This window comes from Podarcis gaigeae, assembly GCF_964106915.1.
Source record: "Podarcis gaigeae genome assembly, chromosome: 14".
NCBI classification, from domain to species: Eukaryota; Metazoa; Chordata; class Lepidosauria; order Squamata; family Lacertidae; genus Podarcis; species Podarcis gaigeae.
In genome coordinates, this window is record NC_139690.1 from 50,067,297 (window position 1) to 50,080,349 (window position 13,053).

General features: G+C 45.2%; 1 protein-coding gene across 1 annotated transcript in view; it reads right to left on the minus strand.

Annotated features, from left to right (window-relative positions):
- MAD1L1 (mitotic arrest deficient 1 like 1) overlaps window positions 1-13,053 on the minus strand; it is a 453,662-nt gene that overhangs the window by 165,345 nt on the left and 275,264 nt on the right. Inside the window, exon 16 of the mRNA XM_083711565.1 lies at window positions 8,189-8,396. Coding sequence (XP_083567691.1) covers window positions 8,189-8,396 — 208 coding nt within the window. The remainder of the gene's footprint in view (window positions 1-8,188; window positions 8,397-13,053) is intronic.

A 13,053-nucleotide genomic window follows, 5' to 3' on the forward strand; every position in this document is an offset into this window, starting at 1 on the left:
GTTTGGGGGTGCCTGTTCTACAGTGATGGGTTTTTTGTTTTAAAAGATACAGCAAGCAAAATGAAATCCTATATGGCAGGGCTGGAGGATCATGGCTGCAATAGCATCCTGTAGGCACCTTCCAGGAGCTGAATGCCGGTGATAGGAAGGTGTTCGGAGCTCCGAGGTGATCTCCCCTGGGCGCAAGACTGGGCGATATGTAGGGAGGTCCTGGGCTGCCCAGAAGACAAGGCCCCCCTGTTGACCTCGCTAATGTAGCCCAAAGGAAAGCAGAGCAATATACATTTGGCATCATCTTAGTTGCAGGAGTTGCTGGAAGGAGGCATACAAGACACCATCCAACTTCACTCCAGATTTGTGTAGGGTTTGCTCCTTAGCCTTTTCTTCTCCCAAAAATATTCTGCAAGTCAGTGGGTATGGATAGTTCCTCAGAGTTTACTCCCAAAGCCTTTCTCACGAATGAGTATAGCTGCAAGGCTGTGCAGGTTGGGATTTAGAGGTTTCCTTCTCCTATGTGGGCTACCTTTCCAGGCTGATGAGCCTCATTTGCCCCTCGCTTCCCTCTACAGCTTATGCAGAAACTGCCTTCTTGACCACTGGATCCACTATTGGTCTGCTTTGCTCAATCCTCCGGGGCCTGTCTTTGCATGCAGTCGAAGTCCCTAACTCAGCAAGGGATTGAGATCCATCATTTACTTTCACTCTCACCCTCACCTGGCCAGCTGAAACCATTCCTAAGGCAAAAAGAAAGAAACAGTAGGCAGCAAAACTCCAGGATTTCTGTACATACATGCACAGTATCTCCATCTTTTATCCTAACAAGCAAAACATACTATTACAGTTCAAGAAGCACTCAAGGAGTGCATACAGCAGGCCTTGCAAAAGAGGCTGAGGTCTAGTGGAAGGGGGCATGGCCAAGGGAGAGTCCCAAGGGTCAAGCAGAAAGAGCCAGAGGGCCTCATTTGGTGATAAATAGAGGACACACATAGGTCTCTTGTTCTCGCAAATATCCTGTCTCATTACCTGTGTGGTGCGCAAGGGAAAATGGGGTTCCACTGAGTGCAACTGAGGGTCTTCTGCAAGAACAACTCTAGCGTGAGTGGCTCATGCACCATATGTGAACATTTCTCCTCTTGCACTGATTGCAGAGAAAGTATGAGAAACCAGCCATGAACATTCTTAATGCCACCCAAAGCCCTTTCTAGCACACTCATTTAATGGCACTTGCGCACAGCCTCATGAGCAGAGCGGGCGGGCAGGCTGGACAGTGACTAATTTTACTGTCTCTGGCTTGTCACTTCAACAAGATTAGATTATTTTAATGTTAATTCATTACCCAATTTAATTCCAATTAATAATCTCTATTACAAGGGTTTACCATGGCAGCGATCACGAGTAAATTTTCTGCTTAAGTTCTGTTCAGACTAAACGTCTAAATTCATGACAAAGCTGTCAGTTCACTTTGCAATTGATAGTTTTAAAGAAAAAGATTTGAGGCTTTCAGACAATGCTCAAATCACACTGTAGCTACAGAACGGGCTGGTTGCTCTGTTCATTATTATGTGTTCTAAAAACAAAATATCACATTTCTACAAGACTCATTTAGGTTTAAGAAGCCCATGTAAATAAAAGTATGTACTACGTCTTAAACTATTTGTCGCCTATCATAAAACATTGATGTGTGACTTTCGTAATTAAAAAGCAAACAAGTTTAACAATAAAACAATACCCCCCTCCCCCCCAAAAAAACCCCACAGGCACACAGAAACAGCAACAGGCATGATTATCATAATCTCTCAAAAGAGGTATGTCTTAATCTGGGGCTGAAAGGATGTTAATATTGGCATTAGGGAGGCTCTTGCTGGGGAGTAAAGGAGCTGCCATTCAGCACTCCAGATTATCAACAGCAGTTGAACCTAAATGATAATGAAGTTTCAAGCACACATATTCAGCTAGAGGGAAGGAAAAATGCCTAGAGGTATGTGTGTGCGTCTAAGAATCAAGTGGTATATACATTTTGTTAAATTAAATAAAATAAAAATGAAGGAAACATCAGTATCAGAGTTCAGCATTTGCTGCCACCAGGTTCACATTCTGGGGGTGCCTATGGAATAACCCAGTCAGAACACACAGGAAAGCTCACAGAGTCATGGGTATCAGTCAAAAAGGCACAGTTAGCTTTGAATTCATAAACAAGCAAATAGTCCAATTAACATCCGATGCCCAACAAAAATTGGAAAGTCTATGGGGAAAAGTTAGCAAGAACTGGGCACAGTTTGACATTTCCAAGAAGCAGCAGTGGCAATGGGAATACTGGAATTCTCTAACTTGTATGATGATGGTATCAAATTTGGCCAGCCAGCAGCTGAATTCTTTGCAAATCAAGGAAAGATGTGCAAGCTCATCTCTGCTTTTTCCTGTGTCCTTAGCCATTACACAGTGCATATTATGAGTGGGCCTCATTCTCTTGAATGAGGGAAGCTAACCTTGCCAACAAAGGTCCGTATAGTTAAAGCTATGGTTTTCCCAGAAGTGATGTATGGAAGTGAGAGCTGGACCATAAAGAAGGCTGATCGCCAAAGAATTGATGCTTTTGAATTATGGTCTGGAGGAGACTCTTGAGAGTCCCATGGACTGCAAGAAGATCAAACCTATCCATTCTGAAGGAAATCAGCCCTGAGTGCTCACTGGAAGGACTTATCCTGAAGCTGAGGCTCCAATACTTTGGCCACCTCATGAGAAGAGAAGACTCCCTGGAAAAGACCCTGATGTTGGGAAAGATGGAGGGCACAAGGAGAAGGGGACGAGAGAGGATGAGATGGTAGGACAGTGTTCTCGAAGCTACCAGGATGAGTTTGACAAAACTGCGGGAGGCAGTGGAAGACAGGAGTGCCTGGTGTGCTTTGGTCCATGGGGTCACGAAGAGTTGGACACGACTAAACGACTAAACAACAACAAAAAAACCTTGCTCTCACAATGCCGTGACTTCCCAAGAGAGCGTGAGGCTTTGTCTAAGCCCCTCTTGGCTGTTGGGCAAGTGCAGAGGTTTAGTTCAGGCACACCTGCTCTGGGGTCTTTGTGTGGGAAAGACAAATCTGCAACATCCGAAGTACCTGGGAATGGGGGTGGGTGGGGAAAGAATATCAGATTACTCTTGAATGAAGCATCTTAAGGAGTTGAGTCAATCACCCCTAACCACCACAGAAACATATTCGCTCACTCCCACACATCGACACTAGACTGACACAGCCAAGAGACATGAGTAATATATACTTCCAAAGGGTTTGCCTTGCTTTCACTCCTTGTCATTTCCTGACAGGAATTAATTGTCAAGATTGATCTGCAGTGCAACAGACCTATTCACTAGTGACTATGATTAAACAGGAATTCTATAAGGGGTTGTACTAAGGCAGCCAAAAATAAAATAATCGGAATTATTTAAGTTGGCATGAGAAATAGTTTAAAAGCATGTGAGGTACAGAGTGAAATACAGGAAATTGAGACTAAGAGTAAAGAATACACACACCCCTTCTTGCATTTCAAACTGTTATCTGTCTGGAACCAATAATGTCAGCTACTTCTTCACTTCAGAGTCCAGACACACTTGATGGGCGCAGTGAATTATGATTTATTAGATATTTCTGTAAAGCAATGGATAGATAATGATGCCTTTTTAAAAAATTAATATTCATAGTTATGATTAATGTATGTATTATGAACAGTAGCCCTGGAAAGAAAATATTCTAACTGTTTGTAATTAGAATATATATAATTATTCAATAAAGTTTCTTTTGAAAATGGAAAAAAAAACCTGTCACAAACTGCTTATCTGAACTTTTGTTTAAAGGACAAGAGAACTGCGAAGAGCTATTCATCACATAACAACCTGACTTTGGCCAATGCTGTTTCACAGGCCAGGTTTAATAATTGAGTCCAAATCTCTGGAGCATTGCAGCCCATTCTGAATAATGGAGCCACTGCAGCTCTGCCCCATTAATAAGCTCAGGACCATCTTGTTTGCCATTTTCACACCACAAAATGGGGAAAGGGGGAGGACCAGCGTTCATAAGGCACACCGTTCAAAATGCTTCTTCTCAATAACCATGTCACCCGTTTTAATAGAGACTATTACAAAGCAAATGAGAGAAAAGCACCACTGAACTCCATGGCAAGTTTCCAAGATCACGATACAGCCTCCACTGGCTGTGCTCAAAGAGATTTAGAGTCCAGCGTAACCTTGATTTTTAATGGAGTCGCATTTAATGAGCTTTAGCACCCATCATAAAAATTTCCTTATTACCTCGCCCACAAGTTAGAACCACCATCAGCGGGCACATGGTGCTTTCTTGTCTGCTCAGAAGGTTTAATAGCAGCCAACACATTATCATCAAAGCCATCAGCAGCAGCATCTTTAATGTTTGTCTGATTATTTTTCGTTCCTGTAATTATAATCCACTGAACCTTAAATTTAAACAGCTATGGATCACAACCAGCTTCCTGGCTGGCTATGGTACACCCATACTTCTAGCCCTGAGAAGATGGGGCAGCTCAGTACATAATGCCTAGGAAGGGTAAGCCACCTCCTTTTAACCCACCCAAATACTTTGAAGGCATCCCTAAATGCCAAGGCTCACATCACACACACACACACCTGTATCAAACCAAATGCTTCATCTAGCCCAATTTCCCACAATAGCCGGCTAGATGTCTCCCAGAAGTCCATAAGCAGAACATAACGGCAATGACCTACCCAGGCTGAACTGCAGAAAGCAAAAATAATAACAAGAATTGAGGGGAACCTTTGACATGAGCTATTCAGACACCACCTGTGCTCCCTCCAAACATTTGGGAATCTCGAGGAATTTTGTCTGTCCAACACATAACAGGCCTAGAGCCATCCCTTGTTTGAGACATGCTACAAAAAGTCGATCACATGGCACAAACTTTTAGAGAGGTCAGGACAAGCCAGACACATGGCTGAAGGAAAACTGGAGGAAATGACAACAATGAATGATGAATCAGAAGGCTCAGGCATTCAGAGGGAATGGAATCGTAAGAGCAGATTACACCCCAGGGTGTCATTGGGACAGTCACAGGCGAGAGCTCACTGCAGTGTTCTTTCTATGACTGATACGAGGCAGTAACCAATTCCTCAAACACTAGGTGGAGGGGGCTCTGAACAGTTCAAGCCCTGCATATGTGCATTTTGAGGATTTGCAATACATTTGCATCTGACTCATAATGTGCTTAACTGCCTCTGAGTTAAAAGTGAACTTGCATTGCCCTTGATTGTCCCATAACCATAAGCTGCATTAGTGTGGGGTCCACTCTTGCCACACTCTTTACATCACAGAGAAATCCACACTTGCATATGCCCATTACAGTGGGAGCTTCACAATGACAGAAGCTCATGCTGCAGATCTGTGGATATGTAGAAGGCCCCATTTCAACAAGACTCCAGTAAGAAGAAAAAATGGATGCTGGATCAGACCAAAGGCAAATTAGTCCAGCATTCTGTTCTCCCAGAGGCCATTAAGATGCACAGACGGGGAGCCCACAAGTAGGACTTCAGCACAATGGCACTCCCCCAAACTGTGTTCCCCCAGAAACTGGTATTTACTGGTATATACTGTCTCTGATGCTGGAGGTAGTACATAGCCGTTATGACTAGAAACCATTGATAATGTTATTATCCAAGCAGGTAGAAGATAGGATTGCTTGGGTCAACTTTTTTGCCAAGTGTTCTAGATAATGATGGAGGAAGCCTTTAACAGTTCAGGAATACAATACCTCAAGGACCGCCTCTCTACATATAAACCAACCCACACCTTGCGATCACCTTCTGAGGCCCTTCTATGGGTGCATCCCCCATGAGAGGTCTGGAGGGTGGCAACCCAGGAACGGGCCTTTTCTGTGGTGGCTCCCTGTTTGCGGAATGCTTTCCCAGGGATGCTTGCCTGGCACCTTTATTACATAGCTTTAGATGCCAGGTAAAAAGGTTCCTCTTCGACCAGATGTTTGGCTGATTAACATTCTATAGCCTTTTAAATTTGTGGGAAAGGAGTTATCGCTTTGTTTTTGTTTTATTATGTATTTAGCGTTTTCATTTTGTACTTTTATGTTATGAGCTGCCCTGTGATCTTCGGATGAAGGGCGGTATACAAATTTAATATACATACATACATACATACATACATACATACATACAAGCTGAGTCCACACAGAATTTCTGTCTCATTATGTTACAAGTTTAACAAAAAAAAATTGCCCCTCAGCAATCTAAATTGTGCAATATAGGTTTCCACTGGTGCCTAAGGTTGTGCAAAACAGGACAGTGCCTAAAATGATGCCCAGATATTGTCAATGCCACTACTAAAGGTCACTTGAGGGCTAAATCAAATTCCACTCGTCACCAGCCCACAGTAAATCCAAAGCACAAACAAGCCCTTTGGGTCATGAACACATTAAGACATGCTAGATAAAACACACGGCCACACTTAGAAATGAATTAAAGAGAGGCATTCAGCAATAAATTACAATACAAGTGACCCAGCTGCTCAGTTTGCTAGGCAGGGACAACCTTGGAGAGCAGGACCCCCCCACCCCCGCAAATGATTGAAAATGTTGACTTGGGCCATTTGCTCTTTTTTGAGGAGGAGGAATCACTCTGAGGTTGAGGGAGGCCCTCCATGAGTCACAGGAAAACAATAAATTTGCCTTTTAAGTAAAGCTAGATAAATTGGTCTATCATCTCTTCCCCCTAGCTACCACTCCACTACCTCCAACTGGCCAACTGAAGCAAATGCTGATGATGGAGACCTTTGGAACCGATTTCTCTCCCCACCCCAAAAAAGCTATTAAAAGAAAAGGTTTCTTGTCTGCTCTTAGGATTGTTCATATAATTAAGACTCAGAGACTTTCATCACAGGGTTGTTATCCTGATATGCCTTGTCTGCACTGAGCAGGGACTGGGGCATTCCAGCTGCAGCCAACTATCTTGGTTCATTCACAAATCACTTTGCTTATCTATCTAAGGAACTCCAAATTCCACCTGCCAGAGATTAACTAGCCTACAATTGTTTACACAATCCCTCCCTCCTGGATGAGAAGCGGCCCGATATGTATCAAGGATGGTTGGGCCATTTTTCAACGACTAAAATGAACTCAGAGATTGCAGTTCTTGCAAAAACAAGGTCCTTGTTAGCACAGTACAGAAATATATGTTGTCTCTGTAAGCAACATCCATCCACCATGTTCCTTTTATTGCTGCTGCATGCCTGAACCCTTTTAGCATTGCATAAACCTTGTGCCCAACTTGTTAGTCAGAGACAAGACATCACACCCACACCCACACCTGCTCTGACAAGGCCTATCAGCAGCACGTCAGTCTTCCCCTACACTGAACCCCCAACGTCAGTGGAAGAATTCTGCAAGGCTCAGAAGTTTTACTACTTTGTGTTGTTTTGTTTGGTACTGACAAAGGTGTTATCCTATTTGGATTTTGTGCTCCACAATGGAGCACAATGAGAAGCTCAGTTCAGCTACAACTCTGTATGCATCTTAAAACTGTATATATATTCTGGCTCTGCTCTGAGCAATGAATGAGGTGCCACTGCAGAGGAAGCAACAATTGAGCATCTGGATGAAAGACAACATAGGTGCAAGCTTAACCTTTGCCACATCTAATGCAAGCCTATGTTCAGATTTGGCCTTGAAGGTTTTCTGCAGCAAGCATCTTCCACTGGGAACTGGGTTGGGTCAATTTACATTTCTTGGGAAATATCACCCCCTTTCTCCATAAGGGACTCCTCAGTTATATGGCCAGAGACTCCTGGTGAACTCACTCTACTGTGCAATAACCCCCGTGGTGAGCAGTGCAACTCTCTCCAGATTACAGATCTCCAAAGTCACACTTCTTATGAACACACATGTAAAATACAGGTTCATGTGTATAGGTCAACAGACAGCAAGCAGACCTTTGTTTATCAGGCAGACGTATCATTTAAGGAGGGTGTATTTGGAGAATCTCCCTTTCCACCCAGGAGCATTTATATAAGCTAAACACTCTAAACCGCTAGACTGACTGTGACTATAAACAATTAAATGGCTCTCAATGCACTCTGAAATGCTGCCCTTTGCTACACAGCAACACTATGATGAATGAGTAATTGAGCAGGCAAGCGCATACCTGCAATTTCTTGAGCTGACTGGAGACTTGCCGCCCCCTCAAGTTTTTCTGGGATAGAGTCTCCTGCTTCCAGTACTCTGACCAGCTCTCTCAAGCGTTGGCATTCCTCCCGCAGATGCGTTTGCTCCTCAAGACGCTGCTGCTTCGCCAGGCTTGCTGGGTTCAAGCTGAAGTGGAGAACTTTAGTTTTACTGGGATCGTGATACCCCTACAAAACATGGGAAAAGGAGCTTATTAGGACTGACAGGGTCAGTTTACTAGAGGGGATTACCCACAACCACAGCACAGCAGTGCAGGCAGAGGGGAAGAATTGCACACAAGCATTTCAAAATTAGGATTCAGCAAAGGCTGACCTATCTGTTGAAGTGAACCTTCCAATAAGCTGATCACCTGGAACTTACTTCCATGGTCTGCATTCGTGCAGTTAAAAAGCTTTCCTGGCCAAGCCTCCCCCACTCTGCTTCTGCCTTGAAACTGCGCCTCACTCGCTGGCCCCCTTTGGGCACCGGGCACCCCCACTCCTGGTGGAGCTGGGCTGTAGCACTATGTGGGACGGCAGATGGTGTCCCCCTCCCCTCCCCTTGCGACCGTGTCGCAATTGTGCCCAGGTTGCTGGCTGGTGGCACCATGCATTCTACAGGCCACTTTCCCGGTGTGCGCTACTACAGCATCCACTGCCATTAGGAAGCTGCCTTAATGAGTTTGCCAGTCCTTTCTCCCCCATTCCGACTTTGCTCACATACACAACACTGCAACATCTGGCTGGCCCTTTCCTGCGCGCCTTCTTTGCCGTGGTGCATTTCAGCCCTGAGCATGTCTACTCAGAAGTAAGCCCTGTTGAACATGAGTGCCACTTTCTCCCAGGCAAGTGTGCATGGGATTGCAACCTGGGCCTTGATTCTGCTATTTTAACATGTAAGTTTAAAGGCACTCCAGAACAGCAATCTGTCAGGGATTCTTTAATTGTGGTTCCTGCCTTGCAAGGGGTGGGCTAGATGGCCTTTGGGGTTGCCCTCCAGATCTACAATTCTATGATTGTAGAGTGACTAGCAAGGGCCATTTTTGCTTAACTTATCAAATGATAACAACAGTTGGATTTATTATAGGATAATCCCAAACTCCATGTCAGCCCAAGAGTGGCTACTCATTCTATCAAAGCGTTATTACTGGATCTTTTGCATTTGTCTGTTGTATATGTTGTTGTTGTTGTTGTTGTTGTTGTTGTTGTTGTTGTTGTTGTTGTTGTTGTTGTTGTTGTTGTTTTAAGTCAAAGCTTCCAATCTGCAGAAGGGCACAGCACCAGACTAATTTAGTACTGTTGTTCCCTTTCATCACAAAACTCAAACATGGCCGTTGTCACTGAATTGTGTCGGCATTTCCTGAGCAAACTACTAAAAGGCATTTCATGTTGCACTTTCCCCAAGAGGTGAAACACACACACGCGCGCGCACACACACACACAGTTTAGCTGATGAGCCAGGTCCTAGAATAGCTGATTAATTTCCCTTCAAAGTGAGACAACAGTGAAGTTAAATTTACTTCTCCAGAAAAAGCAGGCAAAGAGCTTTGTTTAAAAAGAAAAACGAAAACAAGAGCAATGATTCTGTTAGTCTAGATATAAAGTCTCAAAGGCATGTCACATGATCACATTTTGCACATATGCACTAAGAGTTTGATTCACACTTGTTCCTCAAGTGTGGTGTTCGGCACGCACACACCGGTCCCATGTGAACAGCTCTCTTTGCTTGTGGGAGAGTTGCCAACAGCAAGGAAAGGAAGTGAACAGCAGGAGACTCACGTGCAAGGAGGAAGATCCACACAGAGTGGTGGGATCACGCCTCCAGTGGTTCAAGGAAAGGAGGAGATCAGCTCAGCCCACCAGCTAGAGGCTTCATTAACTGTCCTGACTATTCAGCCTCCACAAACCAGCAGAACGCCATTCCAAATCCAGGCCTTGGAGGCTGGAATGAGACCATCTGCCTGCCACAAGTCAGTGTGGTGTCGTGGCTGGAGTGTTGCGCTAGGAGCTGGCAGACCAGGGTTCAAATCCCCACTTGGCCATGAAGCTCACTGGGTGACCATGAGCTGGTCACTGCCTCTCAGCCTAATCTACCTCACAGGGTTGTTGTTGTGGGATTAAATGAGGAGCGAGAGCGCCATGTGCGCCACCTTGAGATCCTTGGAGGAAAAAGTGCGATAGAGAGGCAATAAATACATAAAATAATAAACAAACTCTCCTACTCAGTGGTGCTCATATAGGATGTACTGTGCACAAGGGCCCACAGGTTATAAGGGGCCCAGCAAACCCACAAAACTCCCTTGATTTGGTCTTTGGAAAAGTTTAATGTTTATTGGTGTTAAAAATCAAAATATTAATATTCTAACAAAACTTTGCCATATCAATTAATATTACATATAAAGACACATGTATAATTTATATACATCCTGAAGTTATGTACTTCATATTTAATTAAACGCCTTTTCATAATGTTTCATCTCAGATCAGAAGGTATGCATTAGATACTGGTGTATTAATTATATATACAGTATAATCGAACTAGACTGGGAGAGGAGGGATATATTTCACACAGGGACCCACAACCAAGTTTGGCCGCCACTGGCCCTGACTCTATCCACCCAGTCAGTAAAACTCAAGAGACTGATGTCCAGTGGTTTTCTGCATCCAGGAGCTGGCCCCTTGGGGAGGGTAAAGGGGACAAATTTAATCCATTTGCTGAAACTGTCTTGGAGCATTTGGTAATGGTGACTGAGTTTCTCATGGCCCCTGTGATTCTCAATAAAGCACGAGATGCTCAGGTGGAACTGGCAATTTGACTCTCTAGCGGCACTCAAAGCGAAAGCAAAATGAAGCTGGCAGCAAAGTCAGAGCAAAAAAGAAAGCCCTTCACTGGGCTAACAAAGAGAACAAAAGACTATGAGGAGTTGCAAAGTATCCATTTGATGAAAACGGAAAAGCTTGATTTGCTTGATTTATTGGAAGTGGGGGAGGGGAGGACCTGAGGAGGGGGCTGAATGGGCCTCTCACTGACTCACAATCCACCCCTTGAGACTCTCCTGAGCCCATGCCTTTTCCCCAGGCCACACCCTCTCGCCCATGCTCATTGACAGCCTTGCTCCACACTAGGGGTCAGCAACCTTTTTCAGCCGTGGGCCGGTCCACCATCCCTCAGACCTTGTGGGGGGCCGGACTATATTTTGAAAAAAATAATGAACAAATTCCTATGTGCCACAAATAACCCAGAGATGCATTTTAAATACAAGGACACATTCTACTCATGTAAAAACATGCTGAATGAATCCCGGACCGTCCATGGATCGGATTGAGAAGGTGATTGGGCCGGATATGGCCCCCGGGCCTTAGGTTGCCTACCCCTGCTCCACACCCTTGGAGTGTTTGGGCTTGGCTGGAATGTGTCCGTGAACTGGGATAATGCCTCTTACTTGCCTGGAAAGAGGGCAGAGGTGAGTGTGTGGCAGTGCTGTGGCTACGGGGGGGGGGGGGAGGCAGCTAGCCAGGTTTTTTGCCCCAGGTGATGCCTCCAGAGGGGTCCCCTTGAGGCTCCCAGCCTGTCTCTCTCTCTCTCTCTCTGTGTACATAAATGTGCATGGGTCCCCCCCCAAAAAACCTGGGTCTTTGACCCACATCCTTTTGCCTCTCGTATGTGGAAATCTGACTTTTTGAGTGGAACCATACCTACTGTCCCAAGTAGGAGTAATGCTCATTGCTGTACCCACTTTTGCCTCTGGGCCAGCCAGCCCACCCACCGAAAAGCTGCTAGTGAGAAAATGCAGCCCCCAGGGCAAAAAAAAGTCCCTTGCCACTTTGTGATCCGCTTTGAGCCTCTGTGAGAAAAGTCATGTAAACCTCCAAGTTTTTGTTTTAAAAGTAAGAAGCCAAAAAGGTGAAGTCTTACATCGCTAACTGGGCAGCTGTTAGCAACACTCGGCTTGCTCAATAAACTGAAAACAAAGTAGCTAGTTTTACTTTGTTTTCTTTTTCCAAAGAACAAAATGCATGGTCAGAGCAGCAGCCCGACGCTTCCCTGGCCAGCAATAAACCCTTATGTAGAATCTGTACTATAGCTTATGATTTCACAGTTGATCCATTTCAAAAGCAAAGCTGGAAATATAAAAGACCATTTTTCACTCCTTCCTTTCTCAGAGGTGGCAGCAAACACCATAGAAGCTTATAGGTTAAATATCTCACAGCTGTTTTAGTGCCCTCTAGTGACACGTATCCAGCCGCTCAGACACCTCATTTAAACAACAGAGCACAGCTATGTAAAATGCCGTTGGAGGCTGGGTCCCCGGAAGGTATTAAAAATCACCAGCACAATGCAAGACTTAAAACCTCGCTCAAGCAGTCAGTGCCCTGGAACTGTCATAAGGCAGAGAGGGAGAGCATACAAAGGAGGATTAGTAGAGATAGAGTAGAGAAAGTGTCCTGTGTTTGTGCGAGACCATCTTGTCGGCATGTATGCCATGACAGGGACGCAGGTGGCGCTGTGGGTTAAAGCCTCAGCGCCTAGGACTTGCCGATCGAAAGGTCGGCGGTTCGAATCCCTGCGGCGGGGTGCGCTCCCGCTGCTCGGTCCCAGCGCCTGCCAACCTAGCAGTTCGAAAGCACCTCCGGGTGCAAGTAGATAAATAGGGACCGCTTACCAGCGGGAAGGTAAACGGCGTTCCGTGTGCTGCGCTGGCTCGCCAGATGCAGCTTTGTCACGCTGGCCACGTGACCCGGAAGTGTCTCCGGACAGCGCTGGCCCCTGGCCTCTTGAGTGAGATGGGCGCACAACCCCAGAGTCTGTCAAGACTGGCCCGTACGGGCAGGGGTACCTTTACCT